This window comes from Polyodon spathula, chromosome 22, assembly GCF_017654505.1.
Source record: "Polyodon spathula isolate WHYD16114869_AA chromosome 22, ASM1765450v1, whole genome shotgun sequence".
Classification (NCBI taxonomy): domain Eukaryota; kingdom Metazoa; phylum Chordata; class Actinopteri; order Acipenseriformes; family Polyodontidae; genus Polyodon; species Polyodon spathula.
The window spans coordinates 28,912,440-28,934,588 of record NC_054555.1 but is presented as its reverse complement, the minus strand read 5'-3'; the positions used below and the strand labels follow the sequence as shown (position 1 = coordinate 28,934,588).

The following is a 22,149-nucleotide window of genomic DNA, read 5'->3' as shown; positions in this document are numbered from 1 at the left end:
TGTGCCTGCACGTAACAAGATAAATGTCAAAAAAAACAAACAAACAAACAAACAACTAAAAAAACAAACGCGCACGCACGCACGCACAGCTGCTGGCACTACTGAACAGGACATCTGTTGACATGACGTCATTGAGGACGTCACCGAGGAATTCCTCCCTTCATATCGTTGCAATGATGCTTTCCTGCAAATGGGCACACTGAGGAGGTTGTCGTGGCTGTGAGGGGCTACCCCACTGCAAACATCCCTAATCTTAACTAGAGTGAACAGTTTACCTGAGCCCACCTTGCAGCTCCACTGCACACTGTTTACCTGCAGGAACCGCGTATAGCCAGGTAAGACGGTCTAGCTAGCTCCTGTGCGAATCAAAGTGGTTAGCGGTAATTAGATTGGGAATGCTATGTTAACAGCGCATTAACCTCAAGGGATGAGCAAACAGTGCAATCAACAGCCAGTCCTTAATAAGCCTCGGGACTCGCAGCACTAAAACCAGGCTACAGTAATCACAGCTGGAAACGCAATACACCGTAATCCTAATCACAGCTAGAGTGAACACTGGCCTGATCGCTGCAAGCGGCTGAGGGTTTGTTTTGTATATACTCTTCCTCAATAAAAATTACATTTTGATTGGCTGCTATTATTTAACCCCTCCATGAAAGATCAAAAACTAAAAACGCCCCCAGCCCTCCTTGTATATTTTCGATTGGTCTTTTGACACGTCAGCATAGCCCTCCTTCGCTGCTTTTTTTTTTCTCATCGAGAAGTCCTTGCCTAAATTTGCACTCGGAATCAGATATCTGAGATAAAACAGCGCTGGGAGTTGGAGTGGAGGAGCGGTGCTGATGCGACTGGAGAAAGTGACAGCTTCTGCGCTCGTCTCGGTGCGGTTATTCATTCCAGACGGGGCTACTTAATTTACTGGTGTGCACAGACTACTGATGATGGACTAATTGATTACAGTTTAAGACGACAACTGGACACGAACTGCACTAGACATTTATTCTGCATTCAACTTTGGTTAGTCGGAGAAGGACGGGCACTCGGGTGACTACCCTGCCAGAGTCTGCCGGCTCCTCACTTCACAATGTTCGCATTTGGAATAGAACTCCACACACGGGGTACTGCACTGTAGAGGGGTTCCAAACAGCACCGATGAGCGATTTTGCTCAGAGTTGGATTATGTAACGCAAGTTCGGTATTGCCAGCTTTAAAGTAAGCCCATACAGCTCCAGACAGTAGTTTCCTTGTCGTATGCTGGTTGAAGATGATCACGGTACGGTTTGCAAACAGGGTCCAGCAGCAGCAGCAGCACCCCTGTCCTGCTTGGAGACTGATCCTGGTAGCGGTGCTCTGGGAAGGTAAGAAGCAAACTCAGTACTGCCTGGATGCAGAATGATACATCTCCTAGTGTACAGGGCGACTTGTTGCGCGAACTCCGGGAAGAGTGAGCAAAACGTTTCGCAATTTGACTTTAACTTAAAACGCATGTATGCATAAGGGGAAAATATGACATATCTTGTTTAACATTTAACTTTTAAATTAAATTAATATTTAAATGGTTCTGAAAAATTATTATATATATGGTTCTGATATTATATATATATATATAATATATAAATATATATATATATATATATATATATATATATATATATATATATATATATGTCAAACAGCAATGTGTGTCAAACAGCAACCTCTGCATTCATATTAACATTGCTACCTTGAGTATTTAATCGCTCTGTTAGTTCATTGTCCGCGGCATCACAATACATTTTAAATGCACAAGACGCGTTCCCGCCTCCTCTGGCCGGTTAAGGCGGCTATACCCAGCCGGGGTAACTGGGTATTCCAGTCGCCTCATGCAGCAGCTTCGTCCATGGCTTCCTGGAAGGGTGTGCTGTTATTCAAACTTAGCTATTTCAGAGGCGGCGTAACATTTAAAACGCCTCATTTAATACATTTAAACTGCTGATTTCAGTAATGAGAGAAACTAATACAAAAAAGATATTGTATTTTAAATAACTTTTCATTATTATTATCTATTTATTAGCAGACTCCCTTATTCAGGGTGACTTACAGTGATATAATAATAATAATAATAATAATAATAATAATAATAATAATAATAATAATGATGATGTAATGGTCCACTGTAAATACTGTTCATTGCATTTCCTGTTCTACACTGTACTACATGTGGGTGTCACATGAATAGATAAATTGTTCTCTGTTTCAATCAAGGCTATAGGATGATAGAGAGCTGTATGCTTCACACTGGATGTTAAAAGCTAATACAATGATAAATGATCTGGTGATTAAACTGAAGCAAGCTTTAAGGTTTGTGCTAAAAAGAACCGGACGGCAATTTTTATAAATCAATAATGTGCAATTAATTATATTGAAAGCCTATAAATCTACAGGGATACTAATGCTTTATGAATACAGAGCTTTGTTGTTTCATTTGCAGCTGGGTGTATGTCTGTTAATGAGTATAAAATGGACATGCTGAGATGGTCTGTGGTTTACACGTCATTCTTGTGTAGTTTTTACATTGATGGGCACCAGCTACTTGTTGTGTTCACATATTTCCTTTCAACGCATGTGTGCTTCTAAAATAGCCAGAGTGACCTCAGCAGTGTGCACTCTTATTAAAATGGTTGGCATAATGATACCACTGCCATGTCAACAAAGCCCACTCCTTCACCCTCGGCGCTCAGGAATACGAAGGACCGCATCTGCTCATCAATTAAAACATGCAAGAATTCTTCACTGATTGTGGTCTTACAGGAAGACCATTAAGCAATGGAGAAAAAAAACAAACAATTAGCATGTAACAAAAACAAGCTGTTTTAACCATTAAACACCCAATTACTGTTCCAGTCAGACCTGTCAAGTAGCAAGCTGGCACACAGTGTTGCTGAAGCACTGGAGACAGCCTTGTCAGCAACCGACTTTTCACACGGGCTGCAATTGCCTGCAAAGCTCTGAAAGCAGCTGATTAACAATCCTCAACAGTCGTCTATTTTAAATGACCTCATGAGAGCATCAAAGGCGTACTTACTGGGGTGCATGTGATTGCAGAGGGGACAGGTGTACTTACTGGGGTGCATGTGATTGCAGAGGGGACAGGTGTACTTACTGGGGTGCATGTGATTGCAGAGGGGACAGGTGTACTTACTGGGGTGCATGTGATTGCAGAGGGGACAGGTGTACTTACTGGGGTGCATGTGATTGCAGAGGGGACAGGTGTACTTACTGGGGTGCATGTGATTGCAGAGGGGACAGGTGTACTTACTGGGGTGCATGTGATTGCAGAGGTGATAGGTGTCACAATAGGAACGTTCCTCTCAGATTGTGTTTGGAAGTGTTTCATATCCAGGTAATTATAATGAGAATGAAAATCCCAAAGGGGTATTCCAGTCCCCACTCTGCACCCCATGATAAATCACCAGCTTAATAACCAATAATTAATAACCAGCTTCTGGCTAGAGACGCTGTTTTCATATGTGGATCCTATATATCGAATGGAATAACGTGATTCTCGTATCTACTCATACAGTATGTGATAGTCAGAAACTCAGAGCATGCTTTGTTCAGTCTCTGTCTAACACTGCAGTAGCTTGCTGCAGCTGAGTTCCATCCAGAATAAGAGCTCAGACATCCCTAAGCAATACAGAGACTGCAGGACTGTTTGACGAGGGCTCTGCTGCAGTGATCATGTTGGTATGTCATATGAACACTGAAGCCTGGGCTCGCTAGGGTCTCTCATGATGAGGGATTCAGTACAGGGGACCGCTGCATTGTGGTAGGACCTTAATGGAGCTGTCCTGTGTGTGTGGAAGAAAGCAGCTTATTTCTGTGATATAAAGAAGGGTGTTTCAGTACATTGTATTGAATGGGGTATCAGAAAGGTACGAGTCCATTGCAAGCTTTTTATTTGCTTTTAGTATTTACAGCCTTTTTTTTAATAAACGTGGAGTCAGACTCTTTATTACGTTATTGCTTCATTCCCAGGCTCTGAGAATTGTCTGCCTCTATTCCCAGTGGCAATATAACCCAGGTTCAGACACAGCAGGTGTTTTTAATAGTTTAGCTTTAAAGACCCTGTGCTTCATTTAAAATTGAATTTAAAGCACATTTAATCCAGTCTTTAATTAACTCCTATTTTTTGAAAGCAGAGCATTCCACATTATTGGAACAACTTAAGGGGTTATTAAAAAAAACAATGCAAGTGGAGTCTGAGGAGACTCCCTCACTTCTACTGTTTTTCTTCTCTATTCTTTTGTATTGTGACTTGCATGTGTTTTTCTTGTCAGTTAAAACATGTTGTTGGAGTAGTTGATCTCAAAACAGGATTGGCCTGTTTCATAGTCCTATTAATTGAAAATGTTTTATTTAGTTTTTGTAAAATGAACAGGCAGCGTGTTTTTCTCTTTCTCCCGTAGCACTCCATTCGAAAGATGAGTCAACGCTATTGATTATGAGGACAAAGATTTCAACAGTTATCAAGAGATATCTCATCACCACCGCCTCTTTCACTCACCTGACAGAACAGATCAATTTGCAGGTTATCAGAGAGCTGATTGCAAGTGATGCCCCCATCATGTTAAACAGTGTTGAGTGTGATTATGGGACCGTGATGACACTGCCTGTGTTCGGGGTTCATGGAGAGGTTTTACGCACCCCTGAGTTTCACATTTTTACCAGATGATCTACAGTACCTCCAGTGACAAGCTGAAATCTCTGAATGTTTTCTGTGATCAATGGGCCTGATTATCACCCCATCCATGGCTGTGGTTAAATAGACAGGCTAAGGTGATATTTGGGACCAAAGTGTGTGGAAGGAGGGGTGGATTGGTGGGGGAATAATCATATACATTCGTGTCCAGATATTATTACAAGACCAATCAGCAACCCTCCAATATATGGTATTCTTCAGCTGTATTGAATTCGAGTTTGTTTGATTGTTTTTTGTAACAGATGAGAATAGGAAATGGAAGGTATTGTGCTAAGTGAAAGTTTAAGTGTCCTGAAACACCTTTTGTGTTGAAGATGTAAAAATAGAAGTGGGATATACAGATCAGAGCCTCAGTGATCCTGCATTAGTCGCTTTTTCTGTGGGTGAATGTTTTTTCGAAAAACAAACAAACAAAACTTTTCATCATTCCCACTTTAAACTCTTTTAAAATTCCATAACTTTCCATAACTAGACAAAGCAGGGAGTGCCCAAGCTTTCAATGTATTGATATATTTCAGGGTACTGCCTATGAAGGAAGCTGTGCATTTTACTGTGCATGCTCCTGGAAATCTGGTGATTTTAAGCAGCTTAGACAGACTGAATTTCCTTCCTAAAGTTGTTCCATTCATGGAGAAATAATCATGTCCCAGTTTCCCCCGTTGCACTGCCAAAACATTTTACATGCCGTGCATACGAACTGAACTGGGTGCTATTAATAAACGATTGTGACACCCTATGGCTCTGGGAATGGCAGATACTCTTGAATATTTAAAAATAATTACTCTAAAAGACTGTACCATGTGCTGTTTTACCAGATTTATATTTCCTGTACAGTATTGTGAATTATCTGGAAAAAAAAGAATGAATCATACCAGATTTCAGTAAAATAAATCTCTGAGGAGAAGCCTATTCTATTTATACATTGTGTTATATGAACGGATGTTGGTTTTAGTCAGAGAATGCATTTGAAGCAGTGTGCATTCGAATGCTCGCTCCAGGGCCAGTGCTGTGTAAGTACCTGGCTGTGCTTGTCCTGGTACTCCAGTTCATGTAAGGGGCTGTTTGTTTCTGCAGCCCTCCTTTCCTGACCCTCTCACTGCAGTTCATGTTAATTCACAGCGGGGTTTAGACTTCAGTACGTTTTTTCAGCTCTGCTGCTCGGTTGCCTGGGAGTTCTCAGACATCCCAATCCTCTAACTATAGAGGGTGGTCTTGTATAAATACTGGGGCTGAATCCTCCCAATCCCACAGGGCACTGCATGGGTGCATAATTCCTACAATGCATTTGTTTTGGCAGACAATGTGAGCTGAGAGCACCAAGGTTAGCTGATCACAGGCTTATCGTTTAAGGGCTGTTGAGACTGATAAAAATAAATAAATAAATAAATAATGACTACAGAGCCGAGTGTAAATTAATTTAAATTTGGCGGCCGTTCACAGCTCACAAAACCAAAGAGTATTAAGCCTGTGGTGGAGAAGCTGATTCTAGTGGGGCGTGACTAAGCCGGGATTGTTAGCTTCAAACTCAGGCAGATTTATTTGAGTTTTTGGTGTTATTTCCAGTTGGGTACCTCTTCAGCTGCCCCACAGGAATACTGCTGTGCTTTAAATTTGCTCCCATTTGTATTCACAGGTGCACTTGCAAAGGGGTAATAAAAATGTTTTAGCAGCGTCTCTGCCGAAGGAGTCAAGGGGGCTCTGGAACTCCATGGTGCAGTCTCAGTCCTCTTCAGGGTTATGCTGCTGTAGTTTACAGAGGAGGCTTGCTACAGATTGCACACTGCGACTTCCAGGGGGTTTACAGTAAAGTACCATGCAGGTCTAAAAAAAAATGACAATAACAAAAAAGAAAATGTCACGCTGCTTTTAAATATTTTGGGTCGTAAACACATTTGGATTGGGAACTGTACTGTTTGCATGCATGACACATTCACAAAGAAGTGAAATCGAGGGACCAGCCCACACAATGAAAACTTGACAAGGTTATTGCATAGGCAAATCAGTTGACTGCTTTTACAGGTTTGCGCTTTGCAAATGCTTTAGGTTACAGAACTCTAATCAATCCTCAGGCGATGTCTTTCATCTATAGATTGTTATATTTGGGTATTGATCTTTGGGAGTGACATGCACAGTGCTGGAGAGTGCAGTTCTCAGGGGGCTTGCAAAACTGACTCAAGTGCACTGTATCCTTTGTCAGCTGCTCAGCATAATGGATTAATATTGCTTTTTTATGAAGTGTGGTGATCAACCATTTATGTTAGTTTTTGAAACAGTAACTGACTAGCCTGCTGTCAATAGGAACTCTATAGCCTTGTTTTGGCACATTCGTTAGAATAGATGACTGTTCGCTTACTAAAAACTACAGTGGAATTTGTCATAGATACAGTAATTTTGATTCTTGCGTGCTGTAGTCGAAGCATTGAGTATCATATAAAAGATTCCTGTAGTCTGCAAATATAACTGGAGCAACTCTGAAACAGTTTCTGTTTTCTAATGTTGGTCTTTCAGCAGCAGTTCTGTCACTGTGTAGTAAAATAAATAGATGTTCTGTACAGTAATGCAGCGTGGCCCCACTGTATTCTGACTAGACCCTCGGAGACGCTGAAGCACACGAGAGTATAAAGAGACCATTGAGACCTCCTGTGCACCAAACACACTGGAGGACATGAAATGCGTGTTACACTGAGGTTCTAATTCATTCACAGTTCAGCCAATGCATCTTTTTAATTCTGCTTTTTGTCCTTTGTAAAATGTTGCTGTTTTTTGTGCTTTCAGCAGGATTGCTGTGCAAAAGCAGACGTTGCATCTTAAAGGCTTTTCTGTGTGAATAAATTAAATCCATTTGGTTTTATTTTAAGGACAGCTGGGGGTTGGCAATTACGGTTGGTTCTGTTAAATGGTAATTGTCTTCTATGTTATTCTTTATCTAAGGGCTATGTTATTTTATTCTACTGCTAATGGACGATTTTCAGTTAAACACATCTCATTGCTTTTATGTTTAGAGTATTACAATGTAATATATTTAGATGATGACTAAGCACATTGTCAATTCTTAATTGCATGTAAAATGGTCTCATTAGACATGTCAAATAATGTAAATATGTGTGACAAAAGCAATTGCAATATATATATATATTATTTCGCTTAATTTATTGGGGAACACCCTTAATGTAAAATAGATTAATTTAAATCCTTAATTATTTGTACTTGTGTACTAAATAAAGTTAATATATTGTCTCCTTTTGGATGTATTCTTGAGTAAATTAAGAAACATAAATTGTGTTTGTAAACTGCATTTTCCTTCTGACAGATAGTAATGGTCTTTCTGCCTTGTGTAGAAAGGATGTGTGCTTGGTTTTGATCAGTAAGGGTTCACATGATCTCTCTGCCTAATGTGTTTGTTCAAAACAATTTCGTTATAACTTTAAATTATAGCCTGATGAATTTCAGATATTTGAAATAAGAACATGGCAAGTGTTATTTTTTATTTTTTATTAAGAAAGGGTTATGTTGGATTATACAGAGTTAAATAAATCATTTGACCATGCATTTTAGCCTGACTGTGAAACAGCGTTCAAAAGAAGTTGCTATTTGCTGCCCTATTTATATCCATTGTAACTGTCAAACTTGTCAGTACCGATATAGTGATACTAATGAACTGGAGTTTAGACAGAATTCAGCTCTCCAGCTATACTGTATGTGTACAGCACAGTGGCTCAGCTACTCAATACAACCGTACGCTTACATCAAGGGTCTGCCTGCTTTATTGGTATTAACCACGTTAGGATTAGCGGCTGGTTCTTACTTCCATCATGTGACACTCGCTGAGGACACTTTCTGTTCTCTTGAGTCATACTGCAGTGTGGTGATCCGGAGGGGGGGGGTCACCCGTTGAGCTCTTTCCATTATCTAAAACTAATAAAAGCAACCAGGAGATCAGTCATTTTTCTGAGCGTGCTTTGACTAACAGCCACTATGTTACAGTGAAATGGAGATTATAGTGCGTGTGTGTGTGTGCATGTGCGTGTGAGTGCGTGTGTGTGTGTGTGCGCGCGTGCAATTCAACCTTGTTTTTTCACCATCTTATTTTTATTTATGGGATGCATTAAACACCTTCAAATGGTGAAAGAAATCACAGCGTGAGGTCAAAATGGCATCATTTGTAATTCAATGGGAATGCGACAACTACCATAATTATGCAAGTGAATTTAATGGTGATTCAAACATCATCTCTCTTAGTCCTGCTTTGTTTAGTTATTTTTCCTCGGGAGGCTTCTATCTTGGAAAAGGATAGGGCTCGTTTTTAAAATCAGAATGCCAGTCCGAATTACCCCAAAAAAGGGAAGGGGGATTGGGTTGTTCCTGTCTCGTGTGAAGGTTCACCTCAGTGAAACAGCGGTGCAGTGCATCGTAAAGGCTGTGTTTGAAATCCTGTGCAGGCGTGACCTGCTTCTCAGTCCAGCAGTACAGTATGAGATGGGCTTGCAAGTGCACAGCAGGGCACGTCATGTGCTGAATGCTTTGGGTTGTTATAGGCAGCCAATTAGAGGCAAGGCTTTCTTCTCACCTCAGTTTGCAGTGGCTTTCACCCCAGCGACAAAGCAGCTTGACTGCATTGAGAAAAACACTTACACTGTTCCTCCTGTGCCAGACAACCACAGTAAGACCTCCATGCTTCCAGAGGACCCCTTGTACATTTTTAAGGTACAGTACAGGGGGTCCCGTAAGTCAGGTGAAATGGTTCAGATTGACTGTCTCTGTTTCGTTCAGGAGTGAAATGTCTTTAAGGGATGAGGAATGGATTCAGATGATTTTAACGTGTGGTGCAGGTTATAAACTAAGACATGGCAAAAAGTACACCGGTCACCTGCACTATCCAACCACTAAACACCGGAAAGGATTTTCAAATAAACGGCAGTGCCACCTTGAATAGGCAGCCACCTGCCCCAGTCAGCCACACATGCTCTTTCCCTATTGAAGCGTTCACTGTACCGTGTATCACAAGAGTTCAGACTGATGATGTGCTTTCTGTGCTTCGTCCCAAATGCATATTGTTGTACTCATTTTATATGAGAAATCTGACCTCTTTCCGGGTTTTGCAAAACAAGCTAGTTAATAGAGCATACGGGGAGCAGCTTTTTTCACATGTGCGTCCACCACGCTGTCCATGTGCGTCCACCACGCTGTCCATGTGCGTCCACCACGCTGTCCATGTGCGTCCACCACGCTGCCCATGTGCGTCCACCACGCTGCCCATGTGCGTCCACCACGCTGTCCATGTGCTTTGTGTTTCACAAGTTCAGTTTACTAGCTGACTTGAACAAGTGGATAAGTGGTTTGCCTCCCCGGTGGAGCCCATTCTTTCGTTTGAAATCTCGCCTGTCTGGTTAATTACCCTGACCCTGATATAACGGCATCGGGCAGTTTTCTTGCTCGAGCTCTCTCTTGCAGGTTGCTGCTGTTGTTGCGTAGAGGATTTAGACAGGGATGGAGGAGGTGATTATTCCTGCGATGGGAATCATGGCACTCCAGGCACCTGCCAAATTCTGCAGAACGTTCCCCATGACTTTCCATTGACCTTGCAGAGAAGCAGCCAGGGACAGCCTAGATATACACAGGCTGGCAGATAATCAGAGCCATTTCAGTTATGTGAAGAATTCTGTTACGAGAGAGTAGCTTTGGCGCTCCCTGGGTTGGGGAGATGGGATCTGGCTTAGACTGTTTCTTCTCACCGCTCTGCAGCGACCCCTACAGGCCAGGCGCTGAGTGAACATGGGGAGATTCGCTGGGCTAGTCTTTGACCTGCATATGCGGGTAGAATGCATGCATCTGCTCTCAGGTTCCTGGGTTTAAGAAGACGCTGATTGGCTCTTGGAGTCAGAGGATGCCCACTGAGCCTCTGAGACTTTTTTTAAAAATCACAATATTAAACAGTTTCATGAACATCAAGCTGTGTATATCATTTACAAAAACAAAGAATTTGAAAAAACATGTTTTACATAACTTAAAAACTGGGCCTAGGGGTGTGCACTATCAAAAAAAGGTTAGCAATTTGAATTGGTTTGCAAGAATTCTAAGTGTGCAACAGCGTGACATTAGCTCTCTCCTTGCCTATGATGTGCTGTAATGCATCCTGTCTGTCACTGAACATCATTCATATTCAGCAGCTTCCCATCGTGTACTCTGAATATCCCTTATTTAAAGGACCTTGGACCCACATCGATCGGCCTACGTGCTTCAGGATGTGCAGGGAAATAAGCCCACTACAGGGTTGTAATAATGCTAATAAAAAGGCATACAGCTCCCTTTGTAAGTCCCTGCTTCAGATGAAAAGTTCCCCTGAGGGCCTGATAGATCACTGGAGGGATTGTTCTTTTTGAACTGGACAGTTGCATCCATTTACCACAAAGCTTCCAGCCATTAGCATAATCGTTACCCTTAAAGCTTGTGTTTTCATTCAGCCTTCTCCCAACGTGGCAGTCATAGAATTCATTACACTGAAGTCCCCCCCCCCCCCCCCCACCTCAACCCCACTCCAGCAAGGCTAGAGCCCATTGTGACTGTACTAGTCAGGACTTTGTTAGCAAATCCATGGGTGGTTTGTGTTGCAGGGACAGCATTCAAGGAATTAAGACCTGGATTGAGAAGAGTGATTAGCCCAAGACTTGCTTGTTTCTGTCTTTTTTTTGTCTATTTCAAGCTTGTAATTGCAGAGCCTGCATGATCTGGTGAAAGCCTTTTTTTTCCTCTTCCACATTTCAAATTCCCTGTAAGGAATAGTTCTGAGGGATTATTTCTGAATTGTATTTTGCAAAGTGATTAATCTTTTACAGGCTGGAATCTGTTTCAAAGACAATAGTTTCGCTGTTGTGGTGAAAGTCACCTTCAGTATTCTAACCCAGTTCAGGAAAAATCCATTCCTTCCCATTCCAAACACAGGAGTGAACAAAGAAATAGATTTTCTGCTGGGCAGGAGGAAGATTTTGAAATGCACGCCGCTCCGTGCAGCAGTCCATACTGTACCTGGTTTTGTTTTCTTTACATGCCTGCTTTTTCTTGCAGAGTCTCTGTCCTTCTTTAGGTGCGTAGTCACTGTCTGGGGTATGCAAGCTGTTTCACAGGACAGTGCTCTGTAAAGCATGTGTGGTTTTAGCCGCTGGCTGTCAGTGCCGATGTCTAAACACTGGCAATGAGCTGCGTGGGAGGCAATGCTCGAATTCCTTCTTATCTCTCACACACAAGGTCAGCTTCTCACCTTGTTACAAAGGAGAGGGACACCACTGCTGCACGGAGTATAAAAACCCAACAAGGCTTTCAGGATCTGGCTGGCATTCCCTGGATCTCCAGGTGTTCTGCTACTCCATCTGGATTTGGAAGTGCATTTACCTCTCCCTTACGATGGTCGAGATGAAGTTAGACTGCAGTATAGTGACGTTTGTTTGTTGTTGACGTAGATATATAATATATAATATTAATGATATGATATCATATATAATAATATATATATATTATAATGATACCAGAATTCTGAAATGGAGAGGTGAATCTAACCAGCTCTCTTCAATTGAGGCATATCACTGCAAACAAACAAACAACATACATATATATCTATATATATATATATATATATATATATATATATATATATATATATATATAGAGAGAGAGAGAGAGAGAGAGAGAGAGAGAGAGAGAGAGAGAGAGAGAGAGAGAGAGAGAGAGAGAGAGAGAGGAGTGCTCCAATACTTTGTAATCTCTGCAGTAGGTGTTAGAACAGTAGGTGTTAGAAATGTACTCACAACAACACGGTTTCATCTCATTTTCTTATTCACGTATCCATTTTCTGCAGGTCTGCACACTATTTGATTAGATGTGCCATTCACCTTACAGGGGACACTTAACCATGTGGGTTCAGGCATCAGTATTCATGGGGACTTAATAAATGACAAACACGCAAAACCAACGTCATGCCAAATGCAAAGGAATCTATATTAACGTCATACCCAAACGTGTGTCTAACAATCTATAATCCACTAACTGCTGAAACTTTAACCAATGGCAAATTAAAAAATAAAAAACATTTTCTTTTGTAAATCACGAAGAAGCTCCACCTTTGTGTTAAAGAGCCAGGCGCTGCAGACTCTCCTCTTCTTTAGTAACTGCTTGCATGTTGATTACTGCCCTGTTGAAAGCACTCTGCTCACAGAGGCTGTGTAAGACTTTTGGTGTGAAAGGGAGATTGCATCAGTGAGCATGAGTGACCGTGGCATGACTGCGTCGCTCTTGATGAAAAGCCTGGAACTTTAACAACGTTTCAGTGACGGGTTTAAAAAACCACCCAGAGGATAACACAGCCAGATTATGATTAAGAGACCGGTCCTTGCTTAAAATGAACCCAAGTGTTCGAAAATGAAACTGCAAGAAGCGTTTTGAGTTTTAATGTAACCACCGGGTCTGTATGGGTATCTGAACGTGTCAGATCATGTGAATGTTAAGTCTTTCCTGAGACGGTGCTTTGGCTGGTAAAAGCCAATGAACTCTACTGGAATTTGTTCTTGTTCTTGAAGCACTGCAGCAGTTATTCCCCTGCGCTTCCGGTTGTTTTCATCAGCTTGAGAGAAAAACCAAACCACTTACTGCGCTGGCAGCTGCACCATTTTACAAGCAAGCTATAGAATACAGTACCCGTTCAATTAGAACAAACATGCAAACCAGAACACCCCATTCAACACAAGCCTGAATTCATTAGCAAGGCAAGGCTGGCGGAAAGGCTACACTCATCCTTTTTTGAGATTTAATTTATGCTTGCTGGGTTTTTAATTGTGTGTTTTCAGCCTCTTGTTGTTCTTGGCCTTACTGAATGTGTTGCCGGAAACGACTGTTGTATTGTTTGGCCCCTGGCTTGTTTTTCTACCGTAATGAGCAGTGTGCTCTGTGAACTTGCATATTATTAACACCCCCCCCCCCCCCATAGAGAAGATATCGAGTGAAAGACCTCCCTCAGAAGGAACAGCTGTTAAGTTGTGTGATTGCAGAGATTCATCAGAGGCTGTTTCTTCAGCTGTCACGCTCCCTAATTGCTGGTTGAAGGCTCTTCGTAGCAATGGCTTTCTTATTTATTTTGTACTTCTTCTTTAATTAATTTTTGGGTCTTTTGGGTATTTATTTTTATACAGTGTCTTCCGTTTTGTTTCACTATTGTTTTTCATACAGACTGTATAATTCATACCAGGAAACAAAGTCATGTGTGGCAGTAACATATGGAATGTATGTGTACAGGGATTCTCCTGCGTATATATTGATAAGCATATTTCCTATTCGGCCACCATACCTTAGAGTTCAGAATTGGGCTGAATTTATAGATTTTAAAAGATTTCAGTATTGATTATAAATGCAAGCAATAAGGGTTAATGACCCTGTAACGACAGCAAGCATGTGAAAGCCGTTTTCGAAATGAAGAGTACACTTTATTTCATAGCTGTTTAAAAGCTGCATTGTGCACATATCAGCAATTGAATTTAGCAACGAGAAAGTAAAGGTCTTCCATAGTTTGCTTTTTTCTGTCTTTTTAAAAGGATTACAACTGCAAGATTCAGTGTGTTGCCTTGAAAGATAAACGGTAAATCCCTGTTCTGTAGGAAAGGGATACCAAATGTTTTTTTTTTTTGGGGGGGGGGGGGGGGGGGGTTCTCGTCAAATCTGAACCCAGATGAGGGAGGAAAACTACATGATAGGAATTCTAATAATCTGAATGAGGCTGTCTTCATCACACCCTCTTAACAAGTGAATTCACCTTCACTAATCTGGGAGTGGCTACAGCTTTACAAACGCTCTGCGCTGCCCCGTCATTCGTGTTCGTGTTCATCTTTGTCTTGAAAGGTCCCGGAGGCTTTGCAATCCATTCACTTCATTTGTGTTAGCTTCATGTGTCACTTTCCCTTCTTCCCCTATCCCCTGATGAGCAGTGGAGGGTTTATTAGAAAGGAAAAGCTAATTTAAATGATAAGGAAGTTAGGTATTGCTGTTAATATTACCCGTGTTGCCTGCATGTCCATCCATTCCTTAGTCTGTCATTTTGAGTCTTCCTTCAAACTCATCTGTGTGTGAATTTTGTCATGTGGTTGAGATCAACAAACATATCACTTGCGAGCGACTTCTTGCAGTTTCACGCCCATACCTTCAAAAACACTGAACTTACAGGAATGTAGCAGTTTGCCATCTGCTCCTAGTAATTGAACCATGTATTTCCCATGTTTTCCCATGCTTAACCATGTTTTTGTTCTCATGCTTTACCATACTCGGAGGTAAATTGCCGTGCTTCCTTGTGTTTCATCACGATTTCACCATGCTTTTAAACATGTATAATGGTTTATCGAAGAGGGGCAATGCCGCTGTGCTAGCCCACTGAGCCGCCTTGCCTGCCAACCTCCTACAGTATGGCCATGCCTGCCAAATGCTTGGGTGACCTTGGGCTCCCAGTGTTGAATCCTGCCAGGAGGAAGGCGACCAGGAGGTGTTCCAAAATCAAATGGTATTAAAGCCTCGTGTCAGGTAAAGTCTGATCTCCTCTGCTTTGTCTGTAATATCAGGGAATTGCACAGCACACATTCTCTTTTTTGACACCTTTTAAAATACCCTTAACCCATCTTTATTGGTTTTCTTGGAAACCTGCACCTTGCAGCTGTTTACATTGAATGATATATTTTTTTTTTTTTCTCGAGGCATGGAGAAATCCTCTCCCTCTAAACACCGTGCAGTATTTCTAATCAGATGTCACCATCTGCAGCGAGAGGTTTAATACCACTCTGCTGGTAAAAAAAAAAAAAAAACCCTAAAAAGACTTTCTCAGGACCTTCTCAAAAAACAAAATGATGAAGTTGATTTTATTTCAGTAATCCAACTAGAAGAGCTGCTATCTCGTAGAGCTATTTTTACTGTAGTCTATATTTAGTGACATTAACCCATGTTGTTGGGGGGGGGGGGGCACTAACAGGATTAAAGGGTGATTTAGAAAAGACCCAGGTGTCGTGATTGCAAGTGCAGCTGTATTATGCATATAATCACGAGAACAGGACTGTGCGGTCATATCCCAGATAAAGGAAGGATAACTGGGTGGGAATTAGGTCTGGGCGAGTGTGAGCCCCAATTTAATAAATCTCAGGTTATTTAAAGTTTGTTTGGAGCAAGTTTCAGAGAGCTAATCCAGATTAGTCTGCAACAATTGATTTAGGATTTGGGGGATCAGAGCAGGGCCTGTGAAAAGCTAAAAGCAACCTCCCCAGTCTATGTGTTGCACTGGGAACGTACTGGGTCAGAAGAACAAAGCCAACATAGGTGGGTATTGTAGATGAAATTAGGGGGGGGGGGGTTGTTCACAGGGGAACCACTGGCTTGAGAACAATGGCAGTGTTAACACACAGGTCTGCACAGAGAATCAAACTGTGCAGGACAATACAAGGGGTTATACTAGAATAAATGAAGCTGCTGGGCTGGACTGCAGCGAAGGACACAGGCGTTACTGCATGTCAAGCCATTCAGCTATTTCAATACCTGCTTTCTAAAGGCTGAACAATAGGCCATGATATTGCTCTGCAGGTTTTAAAAAACATAACGATTTATTTCAAGTAGCAAAGCATGAAAATATGCACTGTGCTTCCCCTGCATCCATTGCAGTGGGGAGATAGGCAGGCACACCACACAGGTAGGTAACTGGCCCACGAGGTTGAAAGACTTATTGATGGACTATGTAAGGAGTATCAGCTAATAAATTAGAATACAATAATATTAAAAGAATATAAACCAACTGACTGCCTAGAGCAGCTGTACTAGCAGTTGGTTAGTTTTGCATATATTCTGTGCACATAAATAAATATTAAATATACACTCAGAGGGATCTGTTTATTTAGTGGAAGCAGTGTTGATAGTATTTGGATGTAGCACTGTTTCTAGTAAGTAAGTAGTCCGTAGTGTGTTGGGTAAAGATGTGTATTGACCACGGGCACCGACTCTGTGGTGCTGCGGGGCTCGAGCAGTCATGGGGTATGAGAAGCAGCTGCTCTGTACCCACCCCACCGCAGTGTCTGTTTCATGCGTTAAAGGTGATTAATGATCTCCTGTCAAACTTTTAAAAAATGGCTAAAATGAAAAGGTCCCACATAGTGTAAATACATTTCTCCGTCCCATCAAACTGTAGCGTGGAGGCTTCGCGATCAGTACTTTTGCAGCTGTTAAAAAGCAAAACGCTAAAGTCGATCAAGTAATGGAGTTTTCTGCAAAGGACTTCAATGTGCAGAGATTAAAGCTTCAGAGACATGCTTTTGGATATAACTCAGCAGAGAACAAAGCCCCCACTGGCAGAAGCAAAAGCCAGCACTTATGATATTAATAACGCAACCCTCTGTAGAATAGTTTCCAGCCTAGGGAAGATGGAAAACACTTATTAGGAGCAGTAGAGACTCCCAGGCTGGTTTTAATTCCTCTGCAAGAAAGTCCAAGAAGATGTAATGAGATTCAATGAATAAACCGCTTCTCAGATCAACGTGGATGGGACCGCATTGAACCCCTGCTGTGTACTGCTGTTCTGAAGACAATTAAAAGATCATTAATTCATTGTATAAATCAATGTTTGTTTGTTTTTGTATGTGTTTTAGTTTTTAAGATACAGATAGCTGCTTTGTTTTTACAACAAATTGTTTGCTGAGAATGGTGCAGCTTTGTGAAGAGTACTGTAGTGGAACTGTTGAAAGAAATTCCTGAAGGTGTTTATAATAGTATATTACAATATTGAAGGAGGGAGGGAAGGTAAATTATTTCAAATGAAAAGCTCTGAAGATTTGCAGGTTCCTTGTGGGATTGTAAGTGTCTTGAAGCAGTAACTAGTTCACCCCCAGTGGTTTTATATCACATGTTTGCAGTTGGTTTGCGATTAAATCCATGCTGTATCTGAGTAGTCAGACTGAACTTTTTCAAGAAACTTTGGAATGGATTTTTAAACATGGTTTTCAAAAAGCATCTAGGTAAAATATTACTGTTAGGCATAACGGTGTGAGAGAGTTCTTAATAGCACTGTGCTACAGCGTCTTGCTATTTTATATTAATGTATGTGTATGGGTGATTAATCTCAGCTACATATCCTGTAATGTGTATATATATATATATATATATATATATATATATATATATATATATATATATATATATATATATATATATATATATATATTGACAGCTGCAGTCCGTTTTAGTCACAATGGGGTCAGATTGATTTAGGGAGGTCTTACTTAGACCACATGTGATGGAGAGAAGCATTACAGGGAAGGTGTCATGTGCCTGCAGCAGAAGAGCTGTGAAACTCACACAGCCTCGCATGGTCACAATGTGTCTAAGGAGACAATATTGATGAGCGCTTGACCTCATTTTTCTCCATGTGAGGGTGTAACCTGGACAAATTGTTTTAGTTTCATTAAAAAAAAAAAGCTTGTAAGGCTTTCCAAAAATGATTTTACGCAGCTTGTTGGCGGAAGGGGTTGATTAACCTCGCTTGGGCTGGTAGATGTTTGGTTGGCAATTGCTTCCTTAATCCACAATGTCACACATAACCTCATGAGGAGCAGTCTCAAAAGTGATGGCTCTGTGGACCATTCTGCAGAACAGACTTCACTGCCGACTTCTGTTAGCTCCAACTTCCATGAAGGAAGGAAGGTGTGTGTGGACAGGTCCTCTAACCTAGTTGCCCATGCTGCTCCTGCTATCTATTGACAGTGTTGTAACAGATGTTTGTAATTTCATTGCAGTGTTTTTACACCATTATGTGTTGGTTTCTGGTGACATCAAGTACTGATATATCCCGACCAGATATTTTCTGTTGCGTGCTTTGCAAGGATGAACACCATTTGGTTTTGTCCAGAGAGCTGTTTCCAATTGCTATTCCCTGCAGAACGGGCACTGCTGGTAGCTATGCAATCACTGCGCTTTCAAACTGAGATCAGATAAGCAGCCGGGAGAAATACCCACATGAGCCTCTGATTTGAAAAAAGCCTGTTAGTCAAAACTAGGAGATGCATATCTCTCCCGGAATTGACTTGATCGTTTGTAGGAAAGCAGCACCTAGCTCAAAGACACGCAACACGGCTGCTTTCTAATCTAATAGATGGATAAAGCTCACTCTGGATACGTTTGTATCTCTTGTTACACCTCGCAGATTAGCTCAGCCAGTGGGGCTGTCATTAACCTGGAAGATTTAGAATCTGGAAAACGTGGGTGACTTTCTTAAAAGTGCCTGCATCTTAACTAGCGTGGCTGTCACTTATCTTGGAGAAATACATTTGCTTTTTTTTGTTATATACAGTTTGCTTCTTGACATGGGTTGTCCTTCATTTAAGTTTCTGATTGCATCATAATTGAGTAACTACCTCTCTTGCGTTCGAGTGTGTAAAAGCGTAATGAGATAAGGGTTCTACATCTACCCCCAGATAGAGCAGTTCTCTAGATGTGTTGCAGACAGTATTGTACAGACATGGTCTGACTGATGGACAGCCTCCCTAAAACCCCATTCTAACCTTCTGAAAATGAAACTAAACATCTTGTAGTCTTTCAACACCACAGAACACAAGACCATTTACTAGGGTTACAACCTTACGGTATAGCTAGTTAGTGGTGGAAAAGACACAAGCTTAGCTGCATCCCATGGATGTTAATCTTGACCTACTTATCATGCTTCCCTCACCATTGCTTCTGATTCCAAGCTGTCACCTGTTGCTGACCCTTGGAAATGCCTTGGATGACTGAAGGCATTTGTGGAGGATAAGTATATATAAGTGTATGATGTGAGCAGAGTTGGTAGCATGTGAGTGCTGAAGCCTTTCCTATATTAAGAAGGCAACATCTACGTGATCGTTCTAGATCTCAGTTGTAAGGTAATGGGAGAGCTCTTACTGTTAATGGTTCATAAAGAAACCGGCTTCGTGTTTAAATAAATAAAGTATTCAAATTTAAGATCAAAAATGCGGTTTGCACTATGAAAACAGTTGGTAAAAAATTATGCAGAACTAATTCATGTCGGTCCCAATGACAAAATATTTACTGGACTAATGAGTTATTTAAAGAATGCTTTCTGCAAATGAAATCATTTAGACTACTGTTAAAGCCTGCGAGAGTCTAGAAGGGTTTCATGAAGCTGTGAAAACAGACAACAAAGTGCCTCATGAGTTAAACCTTGGGTGTATAGAGCCCACTGTTTCAAGCGAAGTGCTCCGCGCTTAACAGAAATCTTATTGCAGTGTTTCCAAAGGGTACTGTATCTGTTTGTGTTTGAAAAAAAGGTTTAATCCCTTCTGTTGAACTGATATTTTTAGTATCTGGTAGTTATAGCTGGAGGGCAGCCCCCCACTGGTCCAAAACTGTCCCCATGAGGAAGCTGCAAGGCTAATTATATTTACAGTTAATTCACAGTTCAGCTAACAAGGCTCCTGGCCATTAGTAACTTGTGAATATAATTGCAGCTGGATTTGAAAACCGCTCCAGGAAGAATTGCAAACCGCAGCGCTGAGACGGGAGAATAAAAGAATTACAATTCTAAAAAAAAATGTAAGAAGAAAGGCGCTGTTCGGTCCCATGATGTGTGGGCAGCAAGCCCTGTGCTCTGCTACCAGGAGCGAGAGCACAAGGACTCGTTATTCCCTGGTTTCACTGATCTCCAGCTGAATAATCGTTAAAGGATTACAGAATTGACATGTCGGATTTCTCAAATTGCACTTGAGTTTGGAAGTGTTATTCATCTCTCAGATGAGAGGGGTACAGTATTCCGTCCTATTGTTGTTATTCTGACCTCCCCCCCACCGCCACCACAGCTTCAGAAATGTGATAGTAACTCATTTGATACCGGTATGTATTTTATTTGGACCTGCAGGTAACAATATTATGGTGTCGAAATAATGTACTCAATATTGCAGCTTAATAAGGGGACCTCACAAGAGAGGGTTACTGCTCTCTCCTCTTTGAAATGCAGACCAGAAACGGGGATCCCTGGCCTAGTGTCTTCACCTGTCGGCTTCCAACTCACGTACCTTAAAGGCTTGTGAGATGGCGGCGTGTGGAGGAGACGCGTGCACCCCCACAGTACGACTCAACCAGACACAGCGGCCAGCAAGCTGCTGACAAGCTCAATAAGAATCAATCTGCGCAGAGCTGCAGGTGCTGTCTCAGCTTGCTTTCGTTTGCTGTCTGAAGGAATATGTTCCCCCTTGCATATTGTCTTGTGCGTGTTGTTCATGTCGTTTGCACAAGTGTTTTCCAAATTGCCAATGTATCATTCTAATGAAAACAGGCTCGTTAATAGCTCTGTATGTAAGAGCAATCTGACAGAACCCAGATATGTCTTTACAGCACACGCAGGGTCAGTGGTGTCTAAAGACGTTCTAAACAAAAACCCTCTTCACTTTTTAGAACAAGGTTTTTTTCTTACGAGTCAATTGGCATTATTATAAATGTCCTAGGTTGAGACCGATCTGCTTTATCATTGCCCTCATTACAGCCAATCATCTGCCTCCCTGTCATGTTGTCTTAATTAATGTCTGCACTGGGCTCTTAGAGCTGTCTGTGTGAGTGATTGTTAACTCTGATAATACTGGGTGTAGGTCACACTGTTTTTAGAAACAGCAGTGACTTGCTTCCAGTGTATCTGACGCTGATATAATATGTTTAATGGAAGATTTTAACCTGTGACCCACCTCCCAGCTTAAAAGTTCAATCCAATTTTTCAACCTGAGCCCAGCTCCTCTCCCGTGTCTTTTGAAGGTCTGCACTGTGCTCATCCTATGCTCTGTATATTGTTTGCCCAGTGCCTGCGTTCTAGAACTCCTAATGCTGTTCTAGAGTTTTGATATTCAGCATTTCTATTCCAACTCAGGAGTTTAATAATAGAAGTAAGACACACTGTGTATTAATTCTCTGTTTTTTGTGGGCATTTCATAAAATGGCAGATAATGGATCTTTATTCCGCTACTCCTGCAGAGAAAAAGTGGAATGACACTAACTATCGACTTGCCCCAATTAAAATGATTATTATAATTTTGGCTTGTCAAGTGTGCGAGACAGAAAGGCTGAGCGTAGCAATTTGTGCTCCAAAAATAAGTTTGGGTGGAAACGGTGGTGATTCAACAGATATTTTCAATGAAATGAATGCAGATCCGATAACATCACCAGCGTGCCACAGCAATGCATTCTCCGTAGACTGGCAAGCTCTGGGGCTATTTAAACCCCCTGTCTACATCACAAGCAGCTGAAAACAAAGTACTCTAGATTTTCAGCCTTTTTTTTGCACAAAGATACAATTCTTCTCCCAAACTACAGGAGAACAAAAGCAGCCAGCTTGAAATTCTCCTGTTAGACGCTTCTTCTTTTTTGTTTCC

General features: G+C 41.4%; 1 protein-coding gene across 1 annotated transcript in view; it reads left to right on the top strand.

Annotated features, from left to right (window-relative positions):
* Positions 1–578: 578 nt before the first annotated feature.
* The window catches only part of LOC121296866 (transmembrane protein 132C-like), a 96,296-nt gene continuing 74,725 nt past the window's right edge, over positions 579–22,149 (top strand). The window contains exon 1 of the mRNA XM_041222742.1: positions 579–1,358. Coding sequence (XP_041078676.1) covers positions 1,265–1,358 — 94 coding nt within the window. The 5' untranslated portion in view covers positions 579–1,264. The remainder of the gene's footprint in view (positions 1,359–22,149) is intronic.